General features: G+C 44.3%; 1 protein-coding gene across 1 annotated transcript in view; it reads left to right on the top strand.

Moving 5' to 3' along the window:
- The first annotated feature begins 14,384 nt into the window (after window positions 1–14,384).
- Window positions 14,385–20,270, top strand: part of KIF3A (kinesin family member 3A) — a 76,449-nt gene continuing 70,563 nt past the window's right edge. The window contains exons 1-2 of the mRNA XM_018563215.1: window positions 14,385–14,560; window positions 17,603–17,876. Of these exons, the coding sequence (XP_018418717.1) occupies window positions 14,555–14,560; window positions 17,603–17,876 (280 nt within the window). The 5' untranslated portion in view covers window positions 14,385–14,554. The remainder of the gene's footprint in view (window positions 14,561–17,602; window positions 17,877–20,270) is intronic.

Genomic DNA, 20,270 nt, shown 5'->3' with positions numbered 1-20,270 from the left:
ACACTTCTCACTTAACCATTTTTGGGCTTTACGATCCTACAACTGTAGCCACTTATTTAGCTATTAACTGTAAAAGTATTTAAAATTTCAGTACACCTTTGGGGCTGAGGTTTTTAGTTATGTGATGTTTTATTTAATGAATAGCGTGATGGATATTTTGAGGGCTTCCACTTTTTTTTTCACCCACTTGAGTCTTTTTGGAAAATACACCACAAACATAGTGGCTGCCAACCTGTGCCGTTGATTCCTGCAGTGTTCCCACTTCCATACCTTGACTAGGATTAGTTGAAGAGGAAGGAATAGAGGCCCATTTGCAATACACGGAATTACCAGAGATATTCCAACCAATCATATGTAACAATGCTATGGGGCAGCTGTACTAAGAGGCAGGTAGTGGCTCAGTATCCCTATCTGTTGTGGGTACAGGGTGCTGTGATCACCATTGACTGGAATCCAAGAGCAGCTCACCCTTACCTGTAGTGGGTACAGAACTGTTGGAGCACTATATCCAAGGAGTGTTTTATACAAGCGAGATCTGAACTCTGTTAAACTATGTGGCCATTTTCATCTTGGCATCCATCTACACCCTTTGGGTGGTGGAAGTGTGCTTTTATTAAAAAGGTTAAAAAAGATATATGTATATGTTAATACCAGTCATTGCGGATACAAAGTATTGCACCACATACATGTTTTAAATAGCCAGTTATAAGCAATTGTGGCTTTAAAAAGAGAATCTGTCACGTAACAAAATACCTGCTTTCTAAAGCCTCAGATAGATGCTGACCTTTTCAGACTCCTGTACCTGTACATTGCCTTCAGTGAGAATGAGGCTAAATTGAACTTGGAGGTGGCCTAGAAATCAGAAAATGGAAGCTTCTATTCAAGGCGTCTAAGGGCGGTATAATTCTAAGTAACAGATTCCTGTTAATGTGATACAGTATAATGGCTAGGGTTTACTGGAACAGCTCAGGGGAAACAGAGTATGGGTGTGAATGTGAACATGGAAGCTGACAGCACATCTGAAAACTTCACTTGAGTTAGATAAGCTGACCATAGTAAACAGTCATGTCTACGGCAGTAGTAGGCATCACTGGCAGACCAGTCTCAGCGGCAAAGGCTAATTGGACAAGTCCGAAAATCAAGCCTGATTTCTTTTAAGTGGTTATAAGACAGTGGTGGTGAACCATGGCACTCCAGCTGTTTTGGAACTACAAGTCCCATGAGGCATTGCAAGGCTCTGACAGCCATAGACATAACTCCCAGAGGCAGATGCATGTTGGGATTTGTAGTTTTGGCACAGCTGGAGTGCCAAGGTTCGCCACCACTGCTATAAGAACTATCTACCCTCTCCTTCCTTGTTCATGAAGAGAAAGTTGTATATCTTAGTGAGTTCATATGTTTAGAAGAATGCCAGCTGACAGTCTTCCCTGCAGGGGGACTATATGATTGACAGCTTTCATAAGTCTATGGACAACATTGCATTTGATTCTCTAGAGCAGAAGGAAAAGGTGCCCTGGGTCCACTTGTCCAGGCAGCCCACCAGACCCAGGGCCGATGCTTGATAATCTTATTGAGGGGGTACCCAGTAACCCTCCATGTCTATACTTTTAGTATTAATATGTTTGTTTCTAAACTTATTTTATTTAATTGTTTTCAAAAAATGTGCACAAACAATGTAATTAAGGTATTAAAGATAAGTCAAATCACATTATTGGACATAAAAGAGGTAACAAATCCACACACTAGTGGCCCCCAAAATGTGCATACAAAATGATGAATATCAACTCATACAGTTAGTTCCAATACCCCTAATCTATTAGAGAGTTGAGTGGTTAGGTACCGTCAGTATACTCAAAAGGTCTCATTATTTGAGCAATATCGGCTAACCATAATAATGGAAAAAGGTTTTTGTCTTTTTATCTCTTTGAAGCTCGGCTTCTAATTCTTAATTTTAAAGAGAACTATGGGGTAAGTGTTTTCCCCCATAGTTCTCTTTAGGGTCACGGGAGGACATATACTAGCATCCTCCCATGACCCAAAGCTCAGTATATATCCCGACAATACGTAAGTGACAGCCAACTCTGGCTATCTAGAGGCAGAGCCAGCTGTGCCGCCCCCTCCCCCGTCCGATCGGAGGGTGGAATCCCTTTGGGGAGAGGTGACTGACAGTCATCGCTTACTGCAGGGAGACGATCGAGAAGTGAGCAGATCGGTGAATGTTTCTGCACACTTCCCGATCAATTGAGCCGACCTCTGACAGCTTTTTTGTCACAGGTCGGCTCTAACTATGAGGATGAGTGGAAATCACTCACCTCATAGATCTCCTTTTAACAAATTTCACCAATGTACAAACAGTAATAGAGAAGAATTTGCTTATATAAGACACATTCAAAATATATCTTACGAAAATATTGGTACCATGGGAACCACTTTGTTCTAATTACCTCATCCCATCCTTGGTGTCAGGAAATCTCCCTGACATACATTGAAGCTGAACAAGTGGCTTAGAGAAGCTATGAAACGTCTTAGCATTGCAGATCAAGTCCAGTTGAATGTGACTAACTTGCTATATGCTGACCTGGATAAATGAGAACCTTTATTTACAGAAATGTCCTTGGTGAATATCATGAATAAATAGAGAGAATGGATCTTCCCCAGACAACACTTTAAAACCTCACAGCAGATCTAACCCTTTCCCACGTAATCTAAATTTAAAAAAAAAAAGTTTTCACCGGGAGTTTTCTTAATTTAGAAAATAAATAAGCTTTTAAATAGCTTCCAACACAATATAAACTGTGGTAAACTCACCTCACTGTACATTCCAGCATCCTCTTTCCAGTGTAGAACATAGACTGAGGATCCTACAGCAGGCAGCACACTCCTCTGTAGCTGAAATGAGAATTAAAGTAAAACTGGTCACTCGGGCTTTGACCACTGAAATTACAGATGATGCAGCTGATGATGTGGGAGTGAATAACAACAAAGATATTGCTATGATGAAATTCTGTATTTGTTATTCAGTTTTGTCCACACCTGCTAATCACTATCTGTTTAGTTCATGACTAAGGCATTAGAGAGCACACCTTAATCTACATTCCTCTATATTTTCTACTATAATTACTGTAAAATGTCTTCAATATATAGACAACATTATGAACCTCTTGCAGCTGATAAAAAAGATCTATTGTTTTTTTTTTTTAGTAAAGTCAATCGCCCACAGACTCTTAAGGTGCCCATACACCTTACGATTATCGGACAAACTTTTCGTCCGATGATCGAACCGTCGTCCGATTTTCGTACGACGGCACCATCCTGCCCCGATTATCGAAAGGTTCAATCAGAGGTAGTTAAAAAAAACCACCTGGACGACTTGCGGTAACTGACCGCAATTATTTTCGTTTGCGCATGCGCAGTGTTAATCGTAGGACTTTTGACGGACGGAAACGCCACCAACCATGTGAACATCGTACGATCGACCAAAGTTTTCCAACATGCTTGACCGCCAAAAGTCGTACGATTGTACAGTACTATCGGTCGGGCACTCTATTCACACGTTACGATTGTCGTACAAATAGTCGATTGCATACGATTATCGTACGATAATCGTAAGGTGTATGGGCACCTTAATATATGTCGGTCTGTATTGCTATAGGAGATATCCCCTCATTTGCGCTCTGATTAAACTGTTGTCAGCTGGACAGTAAGTATAGCAGGGTATACACAGTACAAATTTCAGCCCGTTCCTGATGAACCGGCCTAAATTTGCACAGTAGGTGCCGCTGTCGGCACTCTTCTGCCCAGCATCCCCCAATCAGCTGATCGAAGCAGGGCCATAGCTACCATGGGGCGAGTGAGGCACTTTCCTCAGGCACAGCTGAGAGGGGGCGCAGCCCGGGCCGCACCCCTTTGCCCCTGTTGCCATGGCAAGCACAGGTTCCAGCTTCTCCTTGGATCCCAACTGCTCTCCCCTACCTGTATGGGCAGAGGCAGTGGGAATCCGATGGGAAATGGAGCAGATGGCGGGGGTTGGTGGTGGAGGAGGGAGCTTTCATCCATGATGGTCGAGCGGTGAGGAGAGAGAGAGCCGCTCGGCCAGGATCTGACAGCCGGCGGCTCTCTCTCTCCTCACTCCTCGGCCACCCTAAGGCCCCGTTCACATATAGCGAATTGTCGCGCGATTTCCGCCGCGATATCGCGCATTTTTGCCGCGCGATATCGCGAGAAGTCGCCGGCCAATGTTATTCAATGGAGCTGTCTTAACTCCATGTCGCGCGTTGCGGTCGCAAGTCGCTTCTATTGGACCCTTTTTTCGGCGGATTTTGCGCGATTTTGCTTTTTTTCTATGGAGCCCGACGGGGAAGGTCGCGCTACCGTCGCTGGATCGTCGCTGGAACGTCGCCCCGAAAGTCGCGCTATCCCGGCCGTGCGGATCCGCTGCAAAAGGTATGTCGCTATATGTGAACGGGGCCTAAAGTGACAGCGCTGCCTCCCCGCCGGGTTCAGTGCTCCCTCCTCGGCTACTCCCGCTGGCTTCAGCTCTCAGGATGGCAGAGCGGAGGACCGGTAAATATCTGTGATATTTACCAATCCTCTGTGTGCAGAGCAAACACTGGCGTGATCAGGTGATCACTCCGGTGTTTGTAAATAACTGGGGACACAGAGTACTATGTGTCCCCAGTTATGGATGAACAGGAATTGCTTTCCACCACTTCCTGTTCATTCATGAGTTTCTCAATGGGTGGAAGCACTCAGTATAGAGGCTTTTACCCATTGATAACTGGACAATAGTAAATATTTTACCATCACCAATTTCTGAATTAATTGGAAGTCTCTGTACTGAATGCTTTCCATTCACTTAGAACAGATGCTGCAGAAGTAATAAAACATAAATACCCCCCCCCCCCCCACACTCATGCACACATATTATTAGACATGTGCAAAGACTAAAAATTAATTTAGGACAAAATGAACGGAAACTAAAAATGTTTTCATTCGTTTCGTCAAACTAAACAAATCTTTATGCTATTTTGTATTTGGCCAACAGCACATTCTGGAGGCGGGGTGCATAGCAGCACACGACGCCGCACGTGCGCGGTGTCGGATGACATCACACGTCTGTTGGGCACAATATTCTGTTCTTGCCTAAGGGCAGGTAAGGAGCTATCTTCAGCTCTGGATTGAAGGAGCAGATTCAAATATTCTCACCCCAAATGGAGCTGGCAGCCAATCAGCTGCTAGCTCCTTTTAGGTATTCTGAAAGTGGCCACCTGCTCAAAAAAAGTTTGAGCTGGACATATACTTTTTAAGTAAAAAATGTATTTTTGTCCATACCAACCAATTAGCTTCCAGCTGCAGTAGGGAGTTAAAATGAGACAAGTACTTGACTGGTTGCTATGGGCACTAAGCTATTTTTTTCATTCACGTAGTGCCTTTCTTCTCGGGAGATGTTTGAAAGTTGGACAGAACTCTATCTGAAGTCAGACAAGCGCTGACAGTACTTACACACTCAAGGTCATGTTAGCTCAGCCTTATTCTTTTGGGCATCTTCTCTATTCTGTACTTGCTAACCTGTCATCAGAATAAATGCCCACAACTGATAGCCTAGGCTCATTCAGACAAACACATTGCCCATTCTCTGCCCACACAGCAACACCCACTACATGGTCAGTACATGTATTTAGGGATGCAATGACATTTCAGCCCAAAATTGTACTATGGACAAAAGGCTGATAGTACAAAAATGGCCTAAAGAGCGGTGCATCCCTAACTTCTCTTCTCCCCACTGGGCGCTGGCTGCAAGCTTCGGTCTGTGTTCCCTCCTGTGTTGGCAAAGGCAGCAGGGATCGGAGGGGACACAGAGCTGATCCAGCTGCCAGCGCCTCGCTCACATCTAGCACAATTGTATTCCCCCTCGAACGCATACATTGCACATGACATGCACCTGGTTGCATACCCACTCATGGACAGAAGCTGTCCATGAGTTGAGGACAGAAGCTGTCAGGAAGCCAAGCAGGGCGGTGTAGGGGCAGGAGACAGTTGTGAGGAGGCTGAGCGGGGGGTGGTGCAGGAGGAGAGCTTGGCTCCTGTGACAGGCAGAGCAGTCAGGATGGGGAGTGGAGCACAAACACTCATAACCAAGGACATAGTGATTACTGTGTCCTCAGTTATGAATGGACAGGAAGTGCTATACATCACTGAATGGGGACTTAGTAAATATTTACTATCTGCATACTTTTGAATGAACAGGAAGCAGGTCAGTAGAGAGGCTTCCTGTCCATTCTCAACTGGGTTGATAGTAAATATTTACGATCTTCAGATTGTGAATGAACAGGTAGCCTCTGTACTGAGAGCTTCCTGTTCATTGAGTGCTGGGCATGCAGAAAAAGAGATTGAGTACTATGTGTCCCCAGTTATGAATGAACAGGAAGTGCTTTACATCACTTCCTGTTCATTCATGAGTGTCTCAATGGGGAGTAGAACTCTGTACAGAGGCTCCTCCTCATTCAGAAACTGGATGATGGTAAATAGTTTCTGACTGAATGGTAAGCCTCGGTGCTTTCCATTCATTTAGAACAGAGGCTGCAGAAAAAGAGTTGAGGACTTTGTGTCCTCAAAATCTTTTTCTATTTTAAAGGTGGAAATGTCAGGGGTCTGTTTTTAGAAACCCTGATATTTCCCCAAAGCCTCTAACAGTAAAGTAAAAAAAATACAAATAAAATATTTTAAAATAATTTTAAAAAGTTTGGGGAAAAGTAATTTTTGGTTTTGGCCTGACAAATTTTTTATTATTGGTTTCAGTCTAAAAATGTCATTTTGGTGCATCCCTAAACATATTGTAGCTCTGGTTGAGAGGAGGGCTTCTGCACACACTGGGCACAAATTCTGCTGACCAGTATGGGCTGTCAATGCAATTGGTTTAAAATAGAAAGCCCTAAAATTTCTGATTTGTATTGACATTCCTGCATTGGCAAATGCTACTTTCTGTAAGCACTTGGTGTAATTGGCATAATACTAGACAGAATATAAAATAATGTTTTATAGGTACAAATCAATATACAAACTTTATTTAAATCCCAGATAAACACACTTTGGTGCATCTTCACCTATAGTGTTCTAATTCATAGCAGAGTTATGATCAAAGTGAGATCCTATTTAGCTGCCATGACTAGTGATGGGCTGCCGGTTAGAATCGAACATAAGTTCGATTCGAACATTGCCTGTTCGAGTGTCCGTCGAACTTTTTGGGATGTTCGCGGTCTGTTTGACCGCGCAACGTCCCACAAGGCAATGCGCCCTCTAAAACTCTAATTGGTTAAAGGCTTTGATCTCCGTTTTGATCTCCTCTTCTGAATGCAGGCAGTGATGTGTATTACATCACTGCCTGCATTTCACTGTCACTCTCCGGTACAGAAACGGGAGAGAAGCTGGTGAAGCAGGTCTCTGCTTCATCAGCTTCTCTGGGGGTCCCGGGGTGACATTATGGGTCTTAAAGACCCCTGATGTCTCCATAAAGGAGGACCTGTCACTGCAAATTGGCTATCACATAGGGAGCTTGTTTTCTCCCTATGTGATAGCAATAAAGTTCAGTGAAAAAAAAGGTTTAAAAAAATCAAAGTAAAAAAAAAAAAAAATTAAGTCACATATCAAAGCAATAAAATAGAAAAAAATTAAAGTCCCCCGCCCCCACATGCACACACAAACATGCTTCGAGTCCGCCTACGTGCGAAAACGACAATTACATCCATTGCGCCGCACGTTACATATAGCCGTGAACGTCGAAGTGAGAGCAATAATTCTAGGGTCATCAATAACTGATAACACTAAACTGATGAGCGGTAAAAGCTTTTAAAGCGTCGGCTATGGTCAATTTTGAGTATGGTAGTTTTTTGCAATTTCGCGAGTGCGTGCAATTTTAAAGCTTGACATGTTTGGTGTCTATTTACCTGACGTGACCCCGTCTTTTATATTTTACCAAAAAAATTGGGTAATAATAAATGTTTTATAACATAACGTAGGGAGAACAACGTTAAAAACGTTTTTTTTTTTCCATTGATTCCTGTCCCCCAGGACAGTACCCGGACCCCCGTACACCTTTTATGGCCAATAACTTGCATATAAGCCCTCTTAAAGGGGACAATTGTTTCCGAACGTTCGACCCCCATTGACTTGCATTGAGTTTGTATTCAAACTTTTCAGGCATTCGAATACGAACCGAACATGGGGGGTGTTCGGCCCATCACTAGCCATGACGGCACTATCTCCCAAACATTTGGCCACACTCTCCCCTCCTCCGTCAAAGTAGTTTCACAAAATGTACTTTGTCTTTTGTAAGTGGTATCCACACCACCATTCCTTTCTCCTCTCCACTCTCTGCTCTTCTCTTCTGCAGCTGGTCACAGTCCCTGATCTCCTCCTACACTGTGGTCACTGATAACAGTCTCTTCTTCTCATGTGACTGCTCCTGGGCTCACCTTGTTTTGTTCACATAGAGGTCTATTCACAAAAGAGTGAAGAGTTTGGAGGAGGCAGGAGAAGTGAACAATCTAGGACAATATAGCTGAACTGGAAAGTGAGCCGAATTGGGGAATTTTTCCAAATCAGTTCTGTTGTCCTAGATTGTTCACTTCTCCTGCCTTCTCCAAACTCTTCACCCTTTTGTGAATAGACCTCATAATGCTTCTTTTCCTTCAGCCCTGATCACATCCCCAGTGTCCCTTCTCCATCTTGCTTTTCTTTGTTATCTTTTATTTCACTGCTTATCTTTAAAACACCAGTCCATTGCCCAAACCTGTTGCTAAAGCCCTCCAACAACAGAAAAAACATACTTACCTGTTCAGTGCCATGGGTGTTGAACAGCTGCTGCATGCATTTCACACATCCTGGTGTATAGAATACCTGCTTCCCCGCCTCTTGCTGTGGTTCCTCCCAGGGGCTCATACATCACTGCAAGACATATGAGCCAGCAGCTGGAACCTCTGTGTGCGACAGGGGTAAAAGGTATTCAACCCACTAGAAAGAGTTGAACACTTTCAGCAGCTGGGGAGGCGCAAAGTGGTGTTTTTTTAACACATGGAAAGGTAAGTACTGTATATTCCTTTTTTTTCTACAGGCTACCTTCTGTTTAAAAGTGACCCTGTGGTCACCTGTGCTTTGCCCATTGCATGCACTTGTCAACTGTACTCCCAGCATACAAAGTGCAGTGGTCAAGAGTACTTAAAGCAGATCTCCAGGATTTTTAAAAGTTAACCCATTACAAGGGTTACCTGCTCGTACTGTCTAGGGTGCAGATTAACCGCCTCCTGGCCGGCCTGTTGGCCCTGCCCAGTCGCGGCGCGCACAAGTGGGAAACTGCCCAAATTTAAAAACAGCCAACGATGTTTACATACTATAGAGCCGGTGGATCGCTTGTATAAGGTGCCGGTCTGTGCGCCCCCTCTGCTGGTCTGGAGCTCCGCTCTGCCTGGTTTGAGCACGGGACCAGCATGATGGCTCTCTGACAGGGAATCAGAGGGAGATCGGTACACGAACTCCCTCCATCCCCTCTCCAGTGTCAGAATGCAGAAGTGATGTATATTACATCACTTCGGCATTCTCGTGTCACTCTCTGGCTTCAGAAGCTGATGAAGCAGATCTCTGCTTCATCAGCTTCTTTTTGGGTCCCTAGGTTACATTAGGGGTCTTGGAGACCCCTGATGTCTCCATAAAGAGGACCCGTCACATCTCTTTGCTATTACATAGAGGATTTTTTAGCCCCCTATGTGGTAACAATAACGTTAGGTAAAAAAAATGAAAGTTGCAAAAAAATAAAATAATTCACACATGAAAAGAATTTAAAAAAAAACACAAAAACTTTGAAAGTCCCCACCCATACATACATACATGCAAACATGTGTCGGGTGTGCATACTTGTGAAAATGACGATTACGTCCATTACACCACACATGTTTCATATCACCGCGAACGTCGCAGTGAGAGCATTCATTCTAGGGCCATCAATCACTGATAACACTAAACTGATGAATGGTAAAAGCTTTTAACGCATTGCCTATGGTCAATTTCAGGAATTGTAGTTTTTTGCGATTTCGCGGGTGCGTGCAATTTTAAGGCTTGACATGTTTGGTGTCCATTTACGCGAAATGACTCCATCTTTTATATTTTACCCAAAAATTGGGTACTAATAATTGTTTTCTAACATGATGTAAAAAAATATTATTTTTTTTCAACATTTTCAGTAATTTTTCCTTGGTAATATAGCAAAAAATGAAAACCCTCAGTGGTGATTAAATACCACCAAAAGAAAGCTCTATCTGTTCCTAAAAACTGGTATAAAATTAATTTCAGTAGAGCATTGCATGACGGAATAAATGTCAGTCAAAGTGCCGAAGCGCTGAATGCTGAAAAATGGCCGGGCCAGGAAGAGGGTCTAAACACCCCGGTCAGCAAGTGGTTAAAGAAGAAACTCACCCGATCCTCAATCCTGGAGCGGTGACCGATTACCTCTCTCCCCTTTTGCTCCAGCTGTAGAATGTCTCTTAGCATTCTCACATCTAATGCAAGTGAAAGGACCATATGACATCTGTGGGGCTTAGACTGCCAAAGCCTGTGTGAGAAGAGGTCCAGCAGCTAGGCAGGATCGAGGATCAGGCAAGTATATTTTCTTTATTTGCGCCTCTAGATCAAAATGAGCAGTTAACCCTTGCAGTGCAGGGTTAACTTTTGAAAATCCTGAGGCTCCTTTTTAACACAAAGTGCAGAGTGCACCGTTAAGGCATATGTAATGTAAAGTCACAGTTTACAGTGCAGAGTTCACTAGTACTGCCCCCACACCTATTCAGCCACCCCACACAATTCTCCTCTTAGCAAAACAAAAGTGGCAGCCACTCTAATCTTCAACTGGCTTTTTAAAGATAAGGAAAAGGCTCTGCACAAAACAAACACAATACAAATGTAGTTATTTCCTTTGCTCCTTAGCGCCATCTAATGGTCATAATGCAGTATTACATTATATGCCACCTAAAAAGGAATTATACTAAGAATGTTCATTTGTTCCTCTACAAAAGGAGCATTCTTAGAGAATCTCATGGAGAGTGACTCTGTAATTTTTTTTAAAAATAGACCACTTAAGTGTGATAGGCTCATTCGATTGTAAGCTCCTATAGAGCAGGGACTGATATGAACACTACTCTATAAAACACTGTACAGTATAGCTGGTCCTGTATAAACTAATAAAGAATGGTAACACCATATGGCACAGACAGGGAAGGATTTCTATGGTGCAGATTGTCCATCTGGAATACCTGGGATCCTTTCCAAGGACATATCTAAATTCTTAAAGTGACACTAAACTCAGGAGTTAGATCTTAAAGTGACATTAAAGGCTAATTTTTCCCCCTCCCCAATGTTAGTGTAAGGACTTACCTTAAATAATGTCTCTTAATCCTATTATCCTCTTCTTTAGTGTAGTTTTCAGATGTTCCTCCAGCACTGGTGCGGGTCTCCGATCCAGCGCTGGCTCCTCTGTTCTCCTCTCCTCTTATGTCCCACGGAGTCTGCGAGTGCACACTGCTCCATATACTTACCTTATGTCTCTCCTCGTCTCCCGGCCGAACATCTGAACTGCGCATGCGCCCGACCCAAGATCCTTTGCAGTTCGCGAAATTTTCAGATGTTCGGACGGGAGCACGCGGCGAAGACACAGGTAAGCATTAACCCAAGGTTTTTTTAAAAATCGTTTTGCATATATCTACTGCTTGCTAGCACTAGATATATGCAAAAACATGCAAGGGTTTAATAACCTTTTAAAAATGCATTCAAGTACCTTGACTATTAACAAAAATGTAGATTATTTGTGTAGATCCTCAAATCATCTCTGAATTCATGCTGGCACTGCCCTTCCTTCTAAAGGGTGGCAACTTTTGTTCCCCATAGTCCCTGTGTGTGTTGTAAAGTAGCCACCTCCCCAAGCTCACCCCCATGATGGACTACAATCTCACATTTGTATTGAGAGTATACTCCATCACAGGAGCAGAAGGGTCCCGAGGCCGGGTGACACCCCACAGTAACGTCATCATGTACGCGCGTGACGACACCACGCACGGTACTGCTGTTACCTGCCGGCGGCCATCTTGGTGATGGACGCCGGCAGAGAGAGGAGGGGACGTCACCCGGCGGCATAAGGTATGCTACCGTCTCCCTTCCGCTCTCATGCAAGTGTCGGGCTCTCGATCCTTGACCGAGTGCCCGACTTTTCAGAGGGGGGTGACACCAAAATGACAGTCATTCAGTCAGTCATTTTGGTGTCACCCCTCCAATGGTGTCTCCCGGGTGCAGGCCGCACCCCCTGCATGACGCCACTGCACAGGAGTGAGCTTGGAGCAGTGGCTACTTTACAACACACACAGGGACCATAGGGAACAAAAGTAGCCTCCCTCCAGAAGGAAGGACAGTGTCAGCACCAATTCAGGGATGATTTGAGGATCTACAGCTGAGTGATACACAATTAAAGGGGTTCTAAAGCCTCCGGTTTTTCTGCCTATATCTAATGCTAGCAAGCAGTAGATATATGCAAAAAGTAAAAAAAAACAAAAACGCTTTAACAGCGGTTTAAACTTACCTCGTTATCGCTGCGCGCTCCTGCACGAGAATCCGAAACTGCTCGTGCGGCCATAAGGATCTTGGGGCGGGCGCATTGGCAGTTCGGATTCTCGGCCGGGAGACGAGCAGAGACGCATGGTAAGTCTATGGACGCGTGCACCCGCATGCAGACACCGCTGGATCGTAAGTGCCTGCAAGCAGAGAGGAGTGAGCGCTGGATCAGAGAGCCGCCGCAGCACTGGAGAAACAGATGAAAACGTCAGGAAAGAAGATCGGATTAAGAGACATCATTTAAGGTAAGTGCTAACATTAACATGGGGGGAGGGGGAAGGGAATTTTTTTTTACTTTAATGTCACTTTAACATACATTCTTAAAAATGCTTTCAAGTGGATTTATTAAATTTAGCGCCACTTGAAAAGAAAAAAAACCCCCACCTGTGAAGATAAACCCACCATCGTGCCTAACGGTGCCCACACACAATTATCTGCAGATTTTCTGTTGTCACATGGAAAAAGTGCAACAGATTGGCCCAGGTGGAGATTACTCCATCCAACCAGTTAAAGTGATATTAAAGGCACATTTTTTTTCCCTCCCCCCCCATGTAAATGTTAGCACTTAACTTAAATGATGTCTCTTTTTCCGATCTTCCTCTTCTTTCCCCATGTTTTCATGTGTCCCTCCAGCGGTGTGACGTCACTCCGATCCAGCGCTGACTGCTCTGTCTCTCCGATATAGCAGTGTCTGCAGGCGGGTGCACGCGTCCATAGACTTACCTTGCGTCTCTGCTCGTCTCCCGGCCGAGAATCGGAACTGCGCATGCGCCCACCCCAAGATCCTTTGCGGCCGTACGAGCAGTTCCTGATTCTCGGCGCAGGAGCGAGAAGCGATAACGAGGTAAGTTTAAAATGATTTTAAGCGTTTTTTGTTTACACTCCTTGCCTATATCTACTGCATGCTAGCAGTAGATATAAGCAAAAAAAAAACGGAGGGTTTAGAACCCCTTTAAGTGTAGATGGAGGAATCTGTTGCACCTTTTCCATCTGACCACAGAAAATCTGCAGATAATTATAAGGTGTGTGGGCAGCTTTAGTGAGGGTAACATCACAATCCTTCTAGTGAGATCTCGGAATGAAGAGTATTCCAAATCTCACAACAGGACAATGCTGCACTGTGCTATAAACATTCCTACGAGATCTGGGATACTCGGGATTCCTACAGCATGGCTGGGGATAAGTTTATTTGCTAACTTTTCTAATGAGCTGGATTTTTAAAAAAACCCATAAATGCTGTGATAATGAATTGGGGGCCCCCTCCCAAATAATAAAGCAGGCACCAATTCAGAGATGATTTGATGATCTACAGCCGAGTGATACACAAATAATATTGATTAAGCTACCTGGGTGCATTTTTAAGATTAAACTCCTGAGTTTAATGTCACATTAAACGTTTCCCTGGAAATCAGATATAGTGTGAACTATAAGCCCACCACAAACAGAGTGAAAGTATAACGCCGTCATATTGTAAACCAAACGCAGGTTGTTAGGTTACACAGCTGAGTCAGCTCACAGCTGTGCAGCAGAAAGGCCCAAACCTTCACAACAGTTACCATGCCAGCAGCTACCCAACCACAGCAGCGTTTCTGGGTGGGGACCCACCTCTCAGAGCTTCCTATTGGTTAATCCCACAATCGGTCACACACTGTACAGCAGCCCTCCCCTCCTGTAAGCAACAATGAACACGTGAGCGCCGATTGGCAGCTCCCAGCCGCAGCCGATAGCTCAGGTCTTGCGTTATTGGTCAAGAGCGCTGTCACTCCAACGAGCCCCGTTCGCCTGACGCATGCGCAGTGTGTGAAGCGGAGGGGCTGTTCCAGGGATTTGGGGGTCTCTCATCCAGTGGTGTCTGGGGGTAACCGGGCTCACCTCTACTTGTCGGAATTCGTCCCGGATCAACGCAAACATGCCGGTAATGAGGGGCTGGGTGGTGTCTGAGAGAAGTGCTCGCGGTTGCTATGGCTGGGTAGATGATTGATTCAGTAACACATCGCCCATTCATCCGGCCTGCTCAGTGTTATGTAGCCTGTGGCCAATGACACTTCTGACTGTGGCAGCAAGCGGTGTGCCCAGCCCGTACATCACTGCACCCCATTTATTTATTATTCACTACATTCATCAATGGAAGTGATTTCTTTATGGGACCAGATACCAGGAAGGCTGCAATAGTAATATCTGTCTTATTGGCATATTCTTAGACATTGTCACATTGCATTGTTATGTCAGCACTCAGGTTCAGTGAGAATTTGATGTGGGGGGAAATGATTTAAAGAAGAACTCCGAGCAGAAGAACACTTAACCCTTGCATTAGGGCAACCCCCGCACAGCAAGGGTTAAGTGCTCGTTTTGTCTAGGATCTAAAATAAGTTATATTCACCTTTAACCTCGTTCCTGCTTGGCTGCTAGACCAGTCCCTGCAGCGTCTTCTCCCCCTTCCTTATGGCGGGTTTTTCTTTTTCCTGTCCCAGCGTCAACATTGTCACCAGAACAGGAAGTGAGAGGATGTCTCCTCCAGAAACTTTAGACTGCAGTAAAGACCTGTCAAGGGGGTATAAAGCCTGACATGCATTGCTTGAACTTCGGCTTTCAGTTCAACTGACTGTTTGTGGCCCTGTCAGCCCCCCTCTATTCAACAAAAGACCGTTTTCCAATTGACTTTTGTCTAAGGACCCGGGTGGAAAACTGTTGCTCAAACAGTGACTGTCCCGTCCTCCTTACTGACAGGAAGTGATGTAACATGTAATACCACGCTCCCAATATAAACACAATGAGGGGAATATATCAGCATTGGAGGAGACAGAATGTGGAGCATTTCACCCATGGCAACCAATCGGCTTCTCTCCATTTTCAAAAGGTAACTAAATTGAAGATAGATGCTGATTGGTTGTTATGGGCACTTGCTCTCTACAAGTGCTCCTATGGATCGCTGTGTAGAGAGATCCAAAGCCCAGGAGCTGATCGTTTCATCTCCTGAGCTTATTGCTGGATGTTTGCTGTCACTGACTGATAGTGACCAACAGGAGTCGCTAAGTCTGTTTGCAATTTTAAAATGGCACCTGGGACTCAAAAGGTTAACATGGCAAAATGTGTTTGTATAAAGGTGCCCATACACTGTACGATTATCGTGGGAAATCCCGCAATTGTACGATAATCGCAAAGTGTATGGAAGGATTCCGTCGAACAAGCAGGCTGGAAAACCCGCCGAGAATCGTACGGTTAGTGGCCTGCTTGTCCGACAGCTGCCGACCCTTGCAAACGTCTTGCAAGGGTCGTAAAGTGTATGGCCACCTTAAGAGAGATGTACTGAATGTGTTTTTTTTAATTATTATTATTTTGTCCTGGCATGTTAACTTTTTCAGAGGGCTCAGACTCTTCGCCACAGCTACATGGAATAGATAAGAAGCAAAGTACATGTATAGCAAAACATTTATATAATTTTTGGGGTTATGCAGTAGGACTCCTGATTTGGCTCCTTCTTCCTTCTCCCAGTCTGGGTGATGCTGTACATGGGGTTGCAAGAGGCTGATCCCAATAGAGCTATTCACAAGCGGGTGAAGGGTTTGGAGAAGGCAGGAGAAGTGAACAATCTAGGACAGTGATGGCGAACCTTCGCACTCCAGCTGTTTTGGAACTACAAGTCCCATGAGGCATTGCAAGGCACTGACAGCCACAGACATAACTCCCAGAGGCAGATGCATCTTGGGATTTGTAGTTTTGGCACAGCTGGAGTGCCAAGGTTCGCCACCACTGATCTAGGACAACTTGTACCTTTTACCTGTCACTTACTGGACAGGTAAACATAAAGCATAGGCTGGCTATACATGCAATGATTTCATTTGTTCAGCCTGCAGGCGGAATGAAAGAAATCTAACCTACAAATCTTCCTCTCTTTTGCCTGGCTATTGTTTTCTGACAGCCACCACTGTCACAATACCCAACAGTTGGCCAACAATTTTTCACCTGGCTCCTTCAACAAAATCAACTTTTGTGGAGCAGGGTGGTGTTGGCCAGGGCCACCCACAGCTGGAGTTTTGCAGGATTTAGACGAAATTCAAGCAATGTATGGCCAGCTTTATTTTTTTACAGGCTTACTAGCCTCTGACTGTTTTAAAGAAGGCGACAAGGTGCACTATAAGCAAGGTTCACCTACTTACTTTGGCAACCCCCTTGCTCTAAAAACTGCAATTAAAAACAAAAAAAGGAAATAAGCACCCTTGACTTCCCCCAGCTTCTGCACGGCAGAGGATGATGTCATGGTCCTTCCGGGGAGATCCCAGGGGATGCTGAGTAGCCCATATCTGATGAGATGATGCTATAGCACAGTGCAGGATCGTCTTCTCATGATTTCTGGCTACTAAGCATTCCCATTGATCTTGATGGATGTGCTATGACGTCACCTTCTCCCATATACCGTAGTATTGTGATGTGTCACCTGCACTCCATACAGCGGTTAGACCTTGTTTAACAGTCATGGTGCTTGAAGTGATAACACGGATGGTGCCGTGTTTCCCAAGAATATGGAAGACGAAGATCACCAGCACTCAGACAAAAGAAGCATGGCATTCATTTGCTTATATATTGAAGTAAGATGTCACATGCGCCATATAGCCAACGTTTCGGGGCCATGCAGGGAAGGGTCCTCAGGGCGACAGTGACCATAGTCATTCCATGCTTTGGACTGAGTGCTTGTGATCTATGTCTTCCACAGTCACCTTCTCCCAGACACTGTTGGTAGAAGCATTGGGAAAGATAAGTTATTTTTTTTTCATTTATTGCAGTTTTGGTATGGGTTAGGGAGGGAAAAATAAGGTAGTGGACCTTGTATGAATGCATGTCTGAAACATTGCTCCGTTGCATAAACTATTAGTCGTACTCTGCTGTGCTTCATTTCTTATGTTTTTCAGCTATGTTTTGTGGTAATCATTTTGTATTTTTTTTCTGTCTGTATTTACAGATCAACAAAGCCGAGAAACCTGAATCCTGCGACAATGTGAAGGTTGTAGTGCGATGTCGCCCATTGAATGAGCGAGAGAAAGTCATGGGCAACAAGATGGCTGTAAGTGTGGATGAAATAAGGGGAACTATAGCCGTTCACAAAGTAGACTCTATGAACGAGCCGCCAAAGACTTTTACGTTTGACACAGTTTTTGGAATAGACAGTAACCAGCTGGACGTTTACAATTTAACAGCCAGGCCGATTATTGACTCTGTGCTGGAAGGCTACAATGGTAAGACCTAAAAAATGAGATATACATTATTTTAAATGTAAAATTGCTGCTTAAATAGAAGGTATTGTTTCTTATATATTTTATTTTTAAAAATGAATTTTAAAAATGTATATTTTCCTTATTTTTGTAAGATAATGAAGTATTGCATAGTAATTGCATTTCATATTTACACATCTGGCCAGCAGGGGGAGCTCTTGGTTCCTTTTCACACTTTCCAGTGTATTTGGCTTCACTATCTTGTTAACAAGACCTAAAGAGGCCCTGTTACCAGACGATTCCGCAACAATTTTCTTATAAGATTACATGTACAGTCACCATATATTTTATGCATGTTATTTACCTGTAAATGCCTTCCTTATGCAGACATCCAAAAGCCCGGAAACTGTTGCTGGACGCTGCCTTCCCTTCTCTTTACCTCCGACAGCTACATAAAAGATTACATAGGGAGGTGAGGGGAGGAGCGGAGTAGCTCAGCCAGCACAGTCAGTAATTAGACATTCCCAGAAGAGGAGAGAGCTATGACGTGCAAGGAGGAAGGGGACTTCCTGAAGAAGTGAAATTTGCTAGAAAGTTCAAAGGCACATTGCAAGTGAATGGAAATCACTTACGGAAAGGAAAAAAATGCTGCTAGTAAAAAATGTAATATACTTTTACTGTAATTTTACTGAAAATGTTTAAATTGGTGACACGGCCACTTTAGTAGTAGCTCAAGCGTGAGAACGGAATAGAACTGAATAAATCACTCTGATTTCCCCCCCCCTCTCCACTTACCTGCGTGGCCTTTTGAATTTCATTTCCGTGAGGGCAAACCGCTTTTATTCTGCTCCCATGTTAGAAAGCCATAATGGTCTGTAACTACCATGTAATGGGTAATTTCACCCTTTTGCTGCTGCTGACATATGCCATACATCAGCAGCAGTGGGCCCCTGTAAGCAGGCTCCCAGCGGCTGTAGTCTCCAGGATTCTATTTACATGTGTAAAGCGCCTTTCACACGGGCGTTCTGATCAGCTCCTCCTGTCAGTTTTTCAGGGGGACTTGATAGGATGCCCAATGTAAGTCTGTGGATGAGCGTTCGTTTACACCCGGTTACCCCCGCCTCCGGCCAGGTCCAGAAAAACAAATGGATCAGAGATCCGTTTCGCCGGACCTGATAATGCTGGATCGGGGGTAATCTGATGTAAAGGGACAAATGTTCGTTTATATCCGATTCCCCACAGGCCAACGTGGAGTCTGGTAATTACATTTTTTTTCCTCCATCGCAAGATTGAGGAAAAAAAACTGTACAGACATGGATGTCATAGCGATTGCTATCTGCTCCGTACTGCTCTGATCAGGAGAGGATCCGTTCATCAGCCCGTGTGAAAGGGGCCTAAGGCCAAATAAACACAATAATACTTATACTATGTTGTGCACTGGGCTGTTTTTGTTTTATCTTTTAATGGGCTATTCATTTTTCTCTTGTTATTGTTACCTGGCGTTCTGCTTTATGGAATTAAGCCTCCTGCCACAGTGTGCCAACTGTATCAAAGCCCTGTAGTTTAGAGCAACTGCATGGCCTTATGATAGTGGTGATAGTAATGATTACTTAGGAGTAGGAGGAGTGTGTGTGATCAGATGAGTTCAGGCAATTGTCAGAACAGCTGTCGTACCTTAGGGCTTCCCTAAGGTCTCGTTCACACCTAGGCGTATTGCATATGCGCGGCTGTCGTGCGTTTTTTTTTACCGCGATTCGCGGTAAAAAAGTAGCGCGACAGACGCGCGTTTCCGAAGGCTACTTGGCTGTATCCCAATGGAAACGCGCAACAAAACGGCCCAAAGTAGTACATGTACCTTTTCAGGCGTGGGCCGTTTTGTAGCGCGTTAGGGACGGGCGGAAATACGCCAAGGTGGGAACGAGACCATTGAATACAATGGGATTGATATTTTTGAGCATTTTGTAGAGCGTTCGTCGTCTGTGGATGAGCGTTCGTTTACACCCGGTTACCCCCGCCTCCGGCCAGGTCCAGAAAAACAAATGGATCAGAGATCCGTTTCGCCGGACCTGATAATGCTGGATCGGGGGTAATCTGATGTAAAGGGACAAATGTTCGTTTATATCCGATTCCCCACAGGCCAACGTGGAGTCTGGTAATTACATTTTTTTTCCTCCATCGCAAGATTGAGGAAAAAAAACTGTACAGACATGGATGTCATAGCGATTGCTATCTGCTCCGTACTGCTCTGATCAGGAGAGGATCCGTTCATCAGCCCGTGTGAAAGGGGCCTAAGGCCAAATAAACACAATAATACTTATACTATGTTGTGCACTGGGCTGTTTTTGTTTTATCTTTTAATGGGCTATTCATTTTTCTCTTGTTATTGTTACCTGGCGTTCTGCTTTATGGAATTAAGCC

Source organism: Nanorana parkeri, unplaced genomic scaffold (assembly GCF_000935625.1).
Source record: "Nanorana parkeri isolate BGI_ZX_2015 unplaced genomic scaffold, ASM93562v1 scaffold643, whole genome shotgun sequence".
In the NCBI taxonomy this organism is placed as follows: domain Eukaryota; kingdom Metazoa; phylum Chordata; class Amphibia; order Anura; family Dicroglossidae; genus Nanorana; species Nanorana parkeri.
This window is presented reverse-complemented; position numbering and strand designations above follow the sequence as displayed.